Genomic DNA, 13,638 nt, shown 5'->3' with positions numbered 1-13,638 from the left:
ATGATACATTTCCTGAGCGGCAGCAGGAGCGACCCTGACCAAGACGATAATTTGCACAGTGTGTTTTACCAGAGGACGTCACCTAATCGTTCGTGACCTGGTGACGGCAGCACCACAAGGCCGTAACACAGGAGCTGGCCGAGTGATCACTACCGCTGCTGCGCCTCCGTCAGGTATGTACACTTCTGCCAGCCCACGATCATCCCCTCCCTCCCCGTCCGTGCTGTAAACACATCCTTAAACCTTTCTAATATTTCTAAGTGACTGTTACTTTGCCATATGTAACAAAACGCAAATATCATGCGCATAAGCATGACGCTGAAATTTATTAATTTCTTTGTACGTGTTCTACTCATCAAGGACCAGGAGAGGTGCGTACGTGGGTATTCAAGGACGTGATGCTAGGCTCCACGAGAATGGATCTGTGATGAGGACACAGCTGACTCTGTCCTGGATATAACATGATCATCTCATAAGTCCAGATACCAGACAGTCAACCTCATTCACCCTCACCGCCTTGGGGTTATTATCATTATATATATATATATATATATATATATATAATATATATATATATATATATATATATATATATATATATATATACATATATATATATATATCATGCGATCGCTGGGAATAGGGGAGAAAGGATACTTCCCACGTATTCCCTGCGTGTCGTAGAAGGCGACTAAAAGGGGAAGGGAGCGGGGGGCTGGAAATCCTCCCCTCTCTCTTTTTTTTTTTTAATTTTCCAAAAGAAGGAACAGAGAAGGGGGCCAGGTGAGGATATTCCCTCAAAGGGCCAGTCCTTTGTTCTTAACGCTACCTCGCTAACACGAGAAATGGCGAATAGTTTGAAAGAAAGAATATATATCATGCGATCTGTAAGATATCAAAATATTCAAGAGAGGTTGTTCCTCCCTTCTTCACGATACCCGACATGAAAACATAACTATAGCATCATGAGGCTGGCGGCCATGGTGACCCTGGACTTGCCAACGTTCCTACAGACTCGGCAACTGTTGGATGGCACTGACATGCCCCAGCCCAGGTTATGAATACTACTAGACCCAGTGGACAATGTAAGGTGGATCTGTGGTGTCAAGTGACACATCTCCGCCCGTGTCATGGATCTCCCAGGCCCCTCTAGGAAGTGTCAGGTGTATAATAACCTGAATGCTATCGGAGTCAAGACGATACAGAATCCTGCCGCCCTCGGTGCTGTACGATAGTTTTATCCAAACGACTGGGAGGACATGAGTGCCAGCCGCGCGATCCAGTGTTACGGTGCCGGGCATACGATGATCTGGTGACATTTATGACCTTGTTGCTTGACTTAACAAAGCAATAACTTACATAGGTATTTATTAAGCTACATACACGACAAGAACCACAAAGGTCGATAATGGAAGTGGGAGATGTAAGTAATAAACACACACACACACACACACACACAAAACCTAAATTCGATAAACCGTTTATCAGTATTATCATTATTATCATTATTATTATTATTACTATTATTATTATCATTATTATTATTATTATTATTATCATTATTGATATCATTATCATTTTCATCATCATCATCATTATTACACACACACATCCATCAGTATGAATATAGTGGATGAAAGGGAAAAATTGAACGAGAAATATAATAATTACGAGCAGCAAACACCAGCTTAAAAGCTGTATGGTATTAGAGATGGTTGAAGTGACTGGGGCTCACGGATGTCAACCCCTCCCGGTACAGCACAAATACAAAGGTCATTCAACAGTTTGTCTTCCTCACTTACACCTATGGAAGAGTTGCCACAGCCCAGTAACGTTGACCAAAACAGAACCTAAGTTAGAACAAAATCATAAGGAGAGGACAGAGGGCAGCCCCAGACCTGGCCACACCAGGATCAATTTGAATTCTAAATCTTGATTTGTCTTAACATACGAAGACGACGCAGTGAAGAGGTGAAGAGGAGTACGTAGCTAGGGTGAGGTGGTGGAGGCTGGAGGACAGCGTATAGTGGGTACGGTGCACCTACACAGGGAGGTGAGGGGTGGGCCCCAGAGGGCTTTGAGACCCAGAGGATTCACGGAGGTAAGACACAGGGTGGGTGAGGGGGGGCAAGCGCTCTGGAAGTACTAAGGAATGTGTGGAAAAATAGGGCAAAAAAATGTGTATGTTTGAAGGTAGAGCAATCAAGGTGATGATGTGTGGATGTGAGGCATAGGCTGGAGATGACAATGCACGGAGGAGGGTGGATGTGTTGGAAATGAAATGTTCGAGAAAACACGTAGTGTGAGGTAGTTTGATTGAGTGAGTAATAATAGGGTAAGAGAGAGGTGTGGTAATAAAGGAGAGTATGGTTGAGAGAGCTGACGAGGGTTTGCTGAAATGGCTTGAACATATGGAGGGAATGTCTGAGGGGATAAATGTGTCAGAAATGGAGGGGACAAGGGGAAGGGGGAGACCAATTTGGAGGTGGAAAGATGGAGTGAAAAAGGTCGTGAGTGACCGAGACCTGAACAAGCAGGAGGGTTAAAACAATAAAGGATAGAGTAAACTGAAGTGATTCGGTATACATGGGGAGACGTACTGTCAGTGTACTAAACCAGGGCATGTGAAGCAGCCCGGTCAAAACCAAGGACAGTATGTGGGACCTGGTTGTAGATAGGGGGGCCCGTGGTTTCAGTGCGTTACACTCAACAGCTACAGAATGAACGTGGGCAAATGAATCCCTTCCTTCCGTCTGTTCCTGACGCTAACTTGTTCACGTGGCAAACGGTGAACAGGAATGTAATCTATTCATTCCAAGTTGAGTCACATGCGTGTACAGCAGCCAATAGCGACCAACCACTATGGTCTTGTAGATGGCGTGCGGTCGACCGCAGGTCAAGTGAGGGACGGACCGCCAGTGATTGCGTAAAACCAATTATTTTACCTTAATTAATCTGGAGGGGCACACCTGTGGTGGTGTGTGTTTGTTTATGACTGTTTTCACCCGGGGATGTGTGCTGGCGAGGGCCAGGCTGAACCCCTCCCTACGTTCTAGGGACCGGCAGTGTCTGCCTCCATCTGGGGCCATAAGGCAGGGTGAGGGAGTGTGATGGAGGGTGGAAACGATTAGATCATTGCAGTGCTGGTGTTTGGAGAATCGTCCTGGTACAGGGACTGGACGCTGGAGTTCCAGACACACTCGCAGATCACAACTTCTCCGGGTGTTCTCCCTGGACTCGTCAGCAAGTGGTCTTCGTCCAACCACCAAGGCCTCGCTGCTACTCCTCCACCTCAGTCCTCCAACCCCTCTTAATGCACATTTCAGAATCCTCAACACTATGGTTACCTCACCATCCACGTCCCCTGTCATGTCTCAAAGACATTTGTTCTTTACAGTGCCTAGCGCATCCCGTGTTCTTCATTGTCCTTTCCAGGCTGCCCAGCAGCGACTGCCATCTCCTGTTACGTTTTTCCCCGACATATAACAACCTATATCAGCAGTAGGAGCAACATTCTCTCGTCTACCACACCTTCAGGAGGGACATTATGTATCCCTCGTGAGGCAGTAAAACATCTGGCGGGAGTCCAGTGCTACACCTAGCCACACATAACCTACCAACCACACGAAGTTCTCTTCATAAAGTTGCTATTACTTCCCCATCAGCAATTATCCCCTTCCCGAGCCATATACCACACGGTAACAGATCACTCCCTGACCTCATCAAGCTCCCTCTGTCATACGATGTTTTATGATCAATATCATCCGGGTGGATGATCCATCTCCAAACACCGACATCCATCACTGTCTCCCTGAGAACATGATCTCCCTCCAGGTCGTCCCTGCTCCGCTACCACCCTCCTCCCTCTCTGTCTTTCATAATACGAACGTGAGATTTACTCCCTGTATCGCCGGTAAACCATGGAAAGTTCTGTGGGGCCTGGATGTGGAAAGGGAGCTGTGGTTTCGGTGCATTGTTACATGACAGCTAGAGACTGAGTGTGAACGAATGGGGCCTTTGTTGTCTTCTCCTAGCGCTACCTCGCACACTAGGATCATGGAAGATTGGTGCTCCCCATGCAAGACGTTGTCCACAGAGCACAACGAATATAGCAGTTCTTTTACTTGACTTCTTCTTCACGACCCCTCACCCCACTTCGTCGCCTCCCACACTCTCCTCACGCTCGACACACTTTTCACACTCAGTCTCGAACCTAACCAGCTCCTGCATTTAAGAAGATGGTTCCATCGCCTGCTGTCAAAGTTCCAAGTCTCAGAAGCTGCCATCTTGGTTATCTTATTAGTTACAACAGTAACCCACTTCATGTTTACCATGTACATACGTGTGTGGCCACTCTGTACATACATAATGTACTCACGATGTACACAAGATGTGATTCTATATAGGTGTACAGATATGATGTACATATCGTACTGCCGGAGCAAATTGTGACTTTCTTGATGTACAGAATTATAATGAAGCTATTGTACACACGATGTGCACATCATGTACACGTATAACCGACGTACATATGGCTCAGAGATGCAGAAGTTACCCGCAATGTACACATGTTACATCGATACTGTGTCCAGAAATTCCTTAAAATGCACACAACGTATCCACATGCTAGTTATAATGTACACATGATATGGCAACTAGTTATAATAACGTGTACATAACTCAGCCATCGTGTACAACCACTGCACAGCTGAGGTAGCCGTACATCACTAGAACCCTAAAAAGTACCTTATTCATCGTAGAAACATTTATGTTGTACACAATGTAGATATATGGTCGCTATAGTGTCCTCCGTGCATCGCACGTCATCTGTCTGCCCCTCACGTCACTGTTTGCCCCTCACGTCACTGTCTGCCCCTCACGTCGCTGTCTGCCCCTAACGTCACTGTCTGCACATCACGTCACTGTCTGCACATCACGTCACTGTCTGCTCATCACGTCACTGTTTGCACCTCACGTCACTGTCTGCCCCTCACGTCACTGTCTGCCCCTCACGTCACTGTCTGCCCCTCACGTCACTGTCTGCCTCTAACGTCACTGTCTGCACATCACGTCACTGTCTGCTCATCACGTCACTGTTTGCACCTCACGTCATTGTCTGCCCCTCACGTCAGTCTGCGGCTCACGTCACTGTCTGCCCCTCACGTCACTGTCTGCCTCTAACGTCACTGTCTGCACATCACGTCACTGTCTGCTCATCACGTCACTGTTTACACCTTACGTCATTGTCTGCCCCTCACGTCACTGCGGCTCACGTCACTGTTTGCACCTCACGTCATATAAAAACTTGGTTTGTACTAATGTTAACTTTCACGTCCATTGTCACCGTTAATATTACCCTTATCAACACTGGTTATTATGGTTTCATTCCCTCCGTCGATGTGAAACTTTGAAAACATCCGTGACTTATGAATGAAGCGTTGGGAATGAAGCGAACTTCATTCACTCAACCATATGTCGGTAGATCAGGCAACGCATTATCTACATTACATAATGACCGCACACATGTGATCATAGATGTACACTGCTGTAGCCACCATACTGTACTAATGTATCAGGAAATGTACTCTTAGGAAGATATTATACAACGTAAACGTGCAGAATTCATATGTTGCATGCGAATGTACCCACAAGGCAGCTACATCAGACAACGGATGAATGTCACGTTATATAATCAATAGAGCCACAGTACACAGCCGATAAAGCTAGAGTATACAGGAAATAAAGCCACTGCATACAACCGACAAAGCTAGAGTATACAGCAGATAAAACCACAGCAAAGAACCGATGAAGCTAGAGTATACAGTAGATAAAGCCACAGCAAACAACCGATGAAGCTAGAGTATACAGTAGATAAAGCCACAGCAAACAACCGATGAAGCTAGAGTATACAGTAGATAAAGCCACAGCATACAACAGATAAAGCTAGAGTATACAGTAGATAAAGCCACAGCATACAACCGACAAAGCTAGAGTATACAGTAGATAAAACCACAGCAAACGACCGATGAACCTAGAGTATACAGTAGATAAAGCCACAGCATACAACTGATAAAGCTAGAGTATACAGTAGATAAAGCCACAGCATACAACCGATAAAGCTAGACTATACAGTAGATAAAACCACAGCATCCAACCGATAAAGGTAGACTATACAGGAGATAAAGCCACAGCATACAACCGATAAAGCTAGGCTATACAGTAGATAAAGCCACAGCATACAACCGATAAAGGTAGACTATACAGTAGATAAAGCCACAGCATACAACCGAAAAAGCTAGAGTATACATTTCATAAAGCCACAGTATACAACCGATAAAGCTAGGGTATACAGTAGATAAAGCCACAGCATACAACCGATACAGATAGAGCATACAGTAAATAAAGCTACAGCATACAACAGATAAAGCTAGAGTATACAGTAGATCAAGCCACAGCATACAACAGATAAAGCTAGACTATACGGTAGACAAAGCCACAGCATACAACGGATAAAGCTAGAGTATACAGTAGACAAAGCCACAGCATACAACGGATAAAGCTAGAGTTTACAGTGGGTAAATTCACAGCATACAACGGATAAAGCTAGCGTATAGTTAATAAAGCTACAGCATAAAGCCGATAAAGCTAGAGTATACTGTAGATAAAGCCACAACATACAACCAATAAAGCTAAAGTATATAGAAGGTAAAGCCACAGCATACAACCGATAAAGCTAGAGTATACACTAGATAAAGCCACAGCATACAACCGATAAAGCTGAAGTATACAGAAGAAAAAGGTACAGTACACAACAGGTAAAGCCAGATTATACAATCAATGAAACCACAAGATGCAACCGATGAAGCCATAGTGAACAACCAATAAAGCCACAGTATACAACCAGTAAAGCTAGAGCATAAAACATAAAGTCAAAAAGCATGAAGGATAAAAGCCACATTATGCAACCGACAAAGCCAAAGAATACAACCAGTAAAACCTCAGTATACAACCAATCAAGCCACGGTATACAACCAATAAAGCCACGGTATACAACCAATAAAGCTACCATATGCAACCAATAAATCCACGGTATACATCCAATAAAAACACGGTATGCAGCCAATAAAGCCACAGTGTATAACCAATAAATCACCGTATACAACCAATAAAGTCACAGTATAAAGCAGATAAAACCACGATAAAAGCCATTAAAGCTACAGGATATAGTGGGTAAAGCCACAATATGGTCAATAAAGCCACAGTATACAGCCTATTAAGCCACAACATACAGCAAATACAGCCAGTGCATACAACCAATGAAGCTACATTAGACATCAAGTAACATCACAGCGTACAGCCAATAAAGCTTCAATATACAATCAATAATATGAAAGTATACAACTAATAAAAGTATACAGCCAATGCAGCCAAAGTGAGGTCAATAAAGTCAGTGTACACACAATAAAGCCTTGGGATTCCTAGTAAAATCGCAGTGTAACCAATAAAGCGACAGTTACAACCAATAAAGTCACAAAGTAGCCTATAAAGCTACAACGTACAGCCAATAAAGACACAATGTACCCTGAAAAGTCAAAGTGAAGCCAATGTTACAGTGTACAACCAATAAAACTATGAAGTAAAGCCAGTAAATCCACATTCCACAGCCACTGGCGGAAAATATAAAACTGATAAAGCAAGAGACAATTTACGCCTTGTAAAGCCACAATTTAGCCAATACTGCCACACTGCAGAACTGACTGAGTCATATTGGACGACAGATAACACTACAGTATATAGCCTTAAATAAAACTACAGTGTGTAGCTAATAAAACTACAGTGTATAGCTGATAAAACTACGGTGTATAGCTAATACAACGACGATGTATAGTTAGTAAAATTATGGTGTATAACTAATAAAACTACAATGCACATTTAATAAAACTACGGTGTACAGCTTATAAAATTACGGTGTATAAGCTTCAGTTAGCTAGTAAAGTCACAGAGTAAAGCAAGTAAAGTCACAGAGTAAAGCTAATAAAGTCACAGTTAACTAGTAAAGTCACAGTGTATAGCCTTACATACAGACTACTTGGTAAAACAGACAATCCAGTTTAAGCCAATAGCACCACATAGTACAATCAATAAAGCTGCAATGTACAGCCAATAAAGTCAGTATACTGTCAATAGCACCACATAGTACAATCAATAAAGCCGCAATGTAAAGCCAATAAAGCCAGTATACTGTCAATAGCTCTACATAAAGCAATCAATAAAGCTGCAATGTACGTACAGCCAATAAAGTCAGTATATTGCCAATAGCACCACATAGTGCAATCAATAAAGCCGCAATGTAGAGTTAATAAAGGCACAGTGCAGACGTAACAAAGTCATATTGTACAGCTAATAAGGCCATGATGTAGAATTAATAAATTCATACTGTACAGTTAAGTCAAAGTGCACAGCTAATAAAGCCACAGTGTATGGCCAATAAAGTCTAAGTGTACAGCTAATACACCAACAATTTACAGCTAAGAAAGCCATGAAGTACAGCTAATAAAGCCTCAGTGGACAGCCAATAAAGCTACAGTGAACATTTAATAAAGCCACAAAGTAAAGCTAATAAGGTCGAATTATACAGCTAATAAATTTACAGTGTGCGGCTAATAAAACTGATGTGTACTATAAATTAATTCAGTGTACATTTAATAAAACCAGTGCACAACTAATGAAGGCACAATGTAGAGCCAATAAAGCCAAAGCACATCTTATAAAGCCACAGTTTAAAGCTAAGAAAGGCAGAGTGTACATACAATAAAGTCAAAAGAGTGCGGTTAATAAAATCAAAAGAGTGCGGTTAATAAAGCCACAAGTGTGCGGCTAATAAAGCTACAATGTACAACCAACAAAGCCGTGGCGTACAGCTAAGAAAGCCACAAAGTAAAGCCAACGAATCCACAATGTACATCCAATAAACCTACAATGTACACCCAATAAACCTACAATGTACACCCAATAAACCTACAATATACACCCAATAAACCTACAATATACACCCAATAAACCCTCGGTGCACAGGTAACAGAGCCACACAGTAGAGTGAAAGACAACCAGTGTGAACGACCATACCAATAAAGTCGCACTGTACCACCAGTAAAACCTGAGTAAAGCCGATAACAAGCCAATGTATAGGTAATAGAGAGAGAGAGAGAGAGGGGTGCACGGAGGAGGGAGGCAGAGGGGCTTCGATCCCGCTCAGTAGGGTAGACGTCACTCAGGCAGCAGCAGCAGCAGCAGCAGCATTATCAAGCCTCCAGAAACCCCACCAAGCTTCCGCCTGGCAGAACAAAGTGATTGCCTCCTTCAGTCCACCTTACACGGCTCCTGATGAGCCGATTCTTATTCAACTCATCACAATATTCATCCAGGAATGAGGGTCCTCCCATCCGGATTGATCCTTAAGTGAAGAATCAATCGGTTATCCGGCCGCCTGATGGCTCTTTAATGCTATCGCCCCAACGACATCATAGGAATCACATCAGAATCATGCCGACAAGATCACCATCATACAAGCTGGCAATGAATACATCCCCGCCGCCCATTGGTCCGTCCGATCAATGTGGCAACAAATGCTGGGCCAATGGCGGGCGGCGGTGGGCGGGACGGCCGCCGCCACTGGCCCGGCCGGGGCGGTGGGCGGGGCCACCAATGATGGGAACGCTCATACAATAGAGTCTAACGAGGATTACACGAAACATATCACATGTAGGGTTTATTTGCCTCATCTGGAAGTGAGGAGATGAGTGGAGGGTGAGCTCTCGTGGTGAGCACAAGGCGAGTGAGACTCTCGACTGGTCGTCCCAGAGGCTTGGAAGCCCGAGCAGCAGCGCGCGCCGCCATGACACCCGCACCGCCTTGAGGGATCACCAACACTCTCTCGACCGACTATTTGTGGAGGTTGTGAAAATCTAATTGTTGTTAGGGATAAAGTGTGGCAGATGTTGCCTAGCGTTGGCCCCGCGGGGGTGTTGGGCGGGGGTCTCCGCCCCCTGGGGCACTCGGGGCTCCCCGCTCACAGTCTGCTGGGGTCGCTGGCGCCCCTGCCGCTGCCTTTCTCGACGGCGACGTCCGTGGCGGGCACCATGGGCGGCGTGACGGCGCCCTACGTGGTGGAGTCACTGTTACGGGAGCGTCACCTGGCGCGCCCCGTCGCCACCAAGCCCCCGCTACTGTTGCCGGACGATCACCGCCACGATCACCTCTACTATAAGGACGACCCCGCCTCGCATTACCTGGGGCTACTGGCGCGCCCCGCGGGGCCGGACAGGCTCACGCCACCGGTGCAGCAGCTGTCGCCGCCCCGCTCCCGGGACGGGGAGGAGGGTGGCGGGTGTGGCTGCGACGGCGAGGCCCCACACAGCCCCGGACCCGACACCCCGACTAGCAAACCGCACCTCAAGTTCTCCGTTACGGCCATCTTGGGGCATGACACACCCAGCCCCCCCGCCCGCAGCGACCACCTCCAACACGACCAGCCTGACCCAGGTACTGTACCGCCCCGTGCCCCGCACCCTGACCCAGGTACTGTACCGCCCCGTGCCCCGCACCCTGACCCAGGTACTGTACCGCCCCGTATCCCCACCCTGATCCAGGTACTGTACCGCCCCGTATCCCGCACCCTGACTCAGGTACTGTACCGCCCCGTATCCCGCACCCTGACTCAGGTACTGTACCGCCCCGTATCCCCACCCTGATCCAGGTACTGTACCGCCCCGTATCCCGCACCCTGACTCAGGTACTGTACCGCCCCGTATCCCCACCCTGATCCAGGTACTGTACCGCCCCGTATCCCCACCCTGACCCAGGTACTGTACCGCCCCGTGCCCCGCACCTGCCCCAGGTACTGTACCGCCCCGCGCCCCGCACCTGCCCCAGATACTGTACCGCCCCGGAATCTACCCCGACCCAGGCACTGAACCAGCGGCACCCTAACCCCGATATAGGTACGGTACCGCCCCGTACCCTACCCTTGCCAGTTACCTCACTCTGTACCCTCCAACAGCCCCAAGTGCTGTACCGTTCCTTACTTTGTCCCTATCCTACACCCGCCCCAGGTACTGTACCGCTCCGTACCGTACCTTGACCCAGGCACTGTACCGTGCCGAACTCTAACCCCGGCCCATGTACCGTACCGCTTCGGACCCTGTCTTGCCCCGTCCACCCGTCCCAGGTTCTGTACCATTCTGCACCTCGCCTTGTACCACACACCCGCCTCATATACTGTACCATCCTGTAACATAAACCCACCCGAGGTACTGTACCATCCTGTACCTCGCCCCGTGCCCTATCCTTGACCAATGCATTGTACCATCCCGCGACTCGACTCGTACCGCACATCCGTCTCTGGCACTGTACCGCCCCGTACCCTACAACACGGGTCACACCCCACTTCTTGCACCTCGCTTCACACACCCTGCTTATCATACCCCGCTTCGCGTTACCCGCTTCCTTTATCGTACTTCTTGCAGCCTGCTTCACACACCCAATCCCTTACACCCCGCTTCATAAACCCTGTTTCTCATTCCCCGCTTCCCAAACCCAACTTCGTGTATCCCGCTTCCTACAGCCAGTTTGACACGCCTTACATCACAACCCGGACCTGTATAGAAGGTTGTAGGTGTGATGAGTTGGGTAACAATTTCAGAAAATATTGTAGATTTGCGAGGTTGTATAATATGTAGCCCAGATTATGCCAGATATGCAGTGTGGTAGTGGTGGTCATGTGTGGTAGCGATGGCCATGTTGCATATGTGGTACCGGTGGCTTTGTTATATGAGAAGCCAGACTGTGGCCATGTTATATTACGATTCGAGTGGCCATGTTACATGTGTGGCAGAAGTGGTTTTATTTCACATGTGGCAGCAGTGGCTATGTTACATGTGTGGTAGTGATGATCATGTTAGATGTGTGGTAGCGCTGGCCATGTTAAGTGTGTGGTAGTGCTGGCCGTGCTTCCTCTCGTAGCGCTGGCTATGTTACATGCGTGGTGGCGGTGACCAAGTTACGTGCGGCAACGCGAGCCATGTTATAATATCCATGGTAGCGACTGCCATGTTTTATGTGTGGTAGTGACTACCACGCGCCATGTTATAATATGCATGGTAGCCACTGCCATGTTCTATGTGTGGTAGCGGTGGCCATATGTTGTGTGGCTGTGGCTGCCATGTTTTAATATGTGTATGATAATGGTAGCCATGCTTTGATATGTGCGGTAGTGACGAGTACAAATGGGGTTAAATGCCGGAGCGATGGCCATGTTGTATGTAAGAGGGATGGCCATGTTGTATGTAGTAGCGATGGCCATGTTGTATGGAGTAGCGATGGCCATGTTGTATGTAGTAGCGATGGCCATGTTGTAAGTTATATAGTGTGTGGCGGTCACGTAATGATGCTTGTGAAAGTGGGAACCACAGTATGTGGAAGGAAGCCCTTGTTATAATATGAGGTAGCAGTAGCCATGTTATGTTTTCGTGGTAGCCGTGTTACGTGTAGCGGCCATGTTACATGTGCGACAGCGATGGCTACGTTCTGTGGTAGCAATGGCTATGTTATGTGTGGCAGCGATGGCCAATATGTGTGGTAGCGATGGCCATGTTATATGTGTGGTAACGAAGGCCATGTTATATGCGTGGTAGTGGTGGCCATGCTACGAAATAGCACTGACCAGGTCACAATATATGTGGTAGCGGTGGCCGTATCATGTAACACCGCTGTCCACATTATCTAGCAGCGCGGGCCATGTCATGTGATAGCGCTGGCCATGTTGGTCAAGAAGTGGTGCCAATACAAAGAAATATATAAAGGAATTCACACACTGGGTTCTAAACGAAGTTGTTTGTTATAGTGTAAGAGAACAGAAGTTCATGTTATGTGCTAGCGAGGTCTATGTTATGTGCTAGCGAGGGCTATGTTATATGGTAGCGATCCCTCTGTTAATATATATGTGGTAACGATGTTCATGCTAATATACGTGTGGCAGCTGTGGCCTTGTTAATATATGCGTGGTAGCGGTGGTCATATTGATATATGTGTGTGTGTGTGGTAAAGGTGGTGATGTCAGCATGTGTGTGGTACGGCTGGCCATGTTACACGCGTGGTAGCAGTGGCCATGTTGTTATACGTGTGGTAGCGGTGGCCATGTTATGCGTGTGGTAGCAGTGGCCATGTTGTTATACGTGTGGTAGCGGTGGCCATGTTGTTATACGTGTGGTAGCGGTGGCCATGTTGTTATACGTGTGGTAGCGGTGGCCATGTTGTTATACGTGTGGTAGCGGTGGCCATGTTGTTATACGTGTGGTAGCGGTGGCCATGTAAGAGTATGTGAAAACGGTGGCCATGTTGATATGTGTGGCTGAGTTGGCCATGTCAATATGTATGGTAGCAGTGTCCATATTGATTCGTGTGGTAGCGGTGGCCATGTTGATATATGTTATACAACAGTGGCCATTTTGACGTGTAGCAGTGGCCATGTTATATGTATGGTAGTGGTGGCTGTGTTAATATATGTATAGTTGCGATAGACATGTTAATAAATAAGTGGTAGCTGTGGCCATGTTAATATACGTGTGGCAGCGGTGGCCA

General features: G+C 46.7%; 2 protein-coding genes across 9 annotated transcripts in view; one reads left to right on the top strand and one right to left on the bottom strand.

Moving 5' to 3' along the window:
• LOC139755506 (trichoplein keratin filament-binding protein-like) overlaps window positions 1–13,638 on the bottom strand; it is a 650,577-nt gene that overhangs the window by 412,706 nt on the left and 224,233 nt on the right. The gene's annotated exons all lie outside the window — the stretch shown is intronic.
• Dbx (homeobox protein Dbx) overlaps window positions 9,774–13,638 on the top strand; it is a 43,774-nt gene continuing 39,909 nt past the window's right edge. For both annotated transcript variants that reach the window (XM_071673856.1, XM_071673855.1), the window contains exon 1: window positions 9,774–10,542. In XM_071673856.1, the coding sequence (XP_071529957.1) occupies window positions 9,996–10,542 (547 nt within the window). In that variant the 5' untranslated portion in view covers window positions 9,774–9,995. The remainder of the gene's footprint in view (window positions 10,543–13,638) is intronic.

This window comes from Panulirus ornatus, chromosome 19 (genome assembly GCF_036320965.1).
Source record: "Panulirus ornatus isolate Po-2019 chromosome 19, ASM3632096v1, whole genome shotgun sequence".
Classification (NCBI taxonomy): domain Eukaryota; kingdom Metazoa; phylum Arthropoda; class Malacostraca; order Decapoda; family Palinuridae; genus Panulirus; species Panulirus ornatus.
This window is presented reverse-complemented; position numbering and strand designations above follow the sequence as displayed.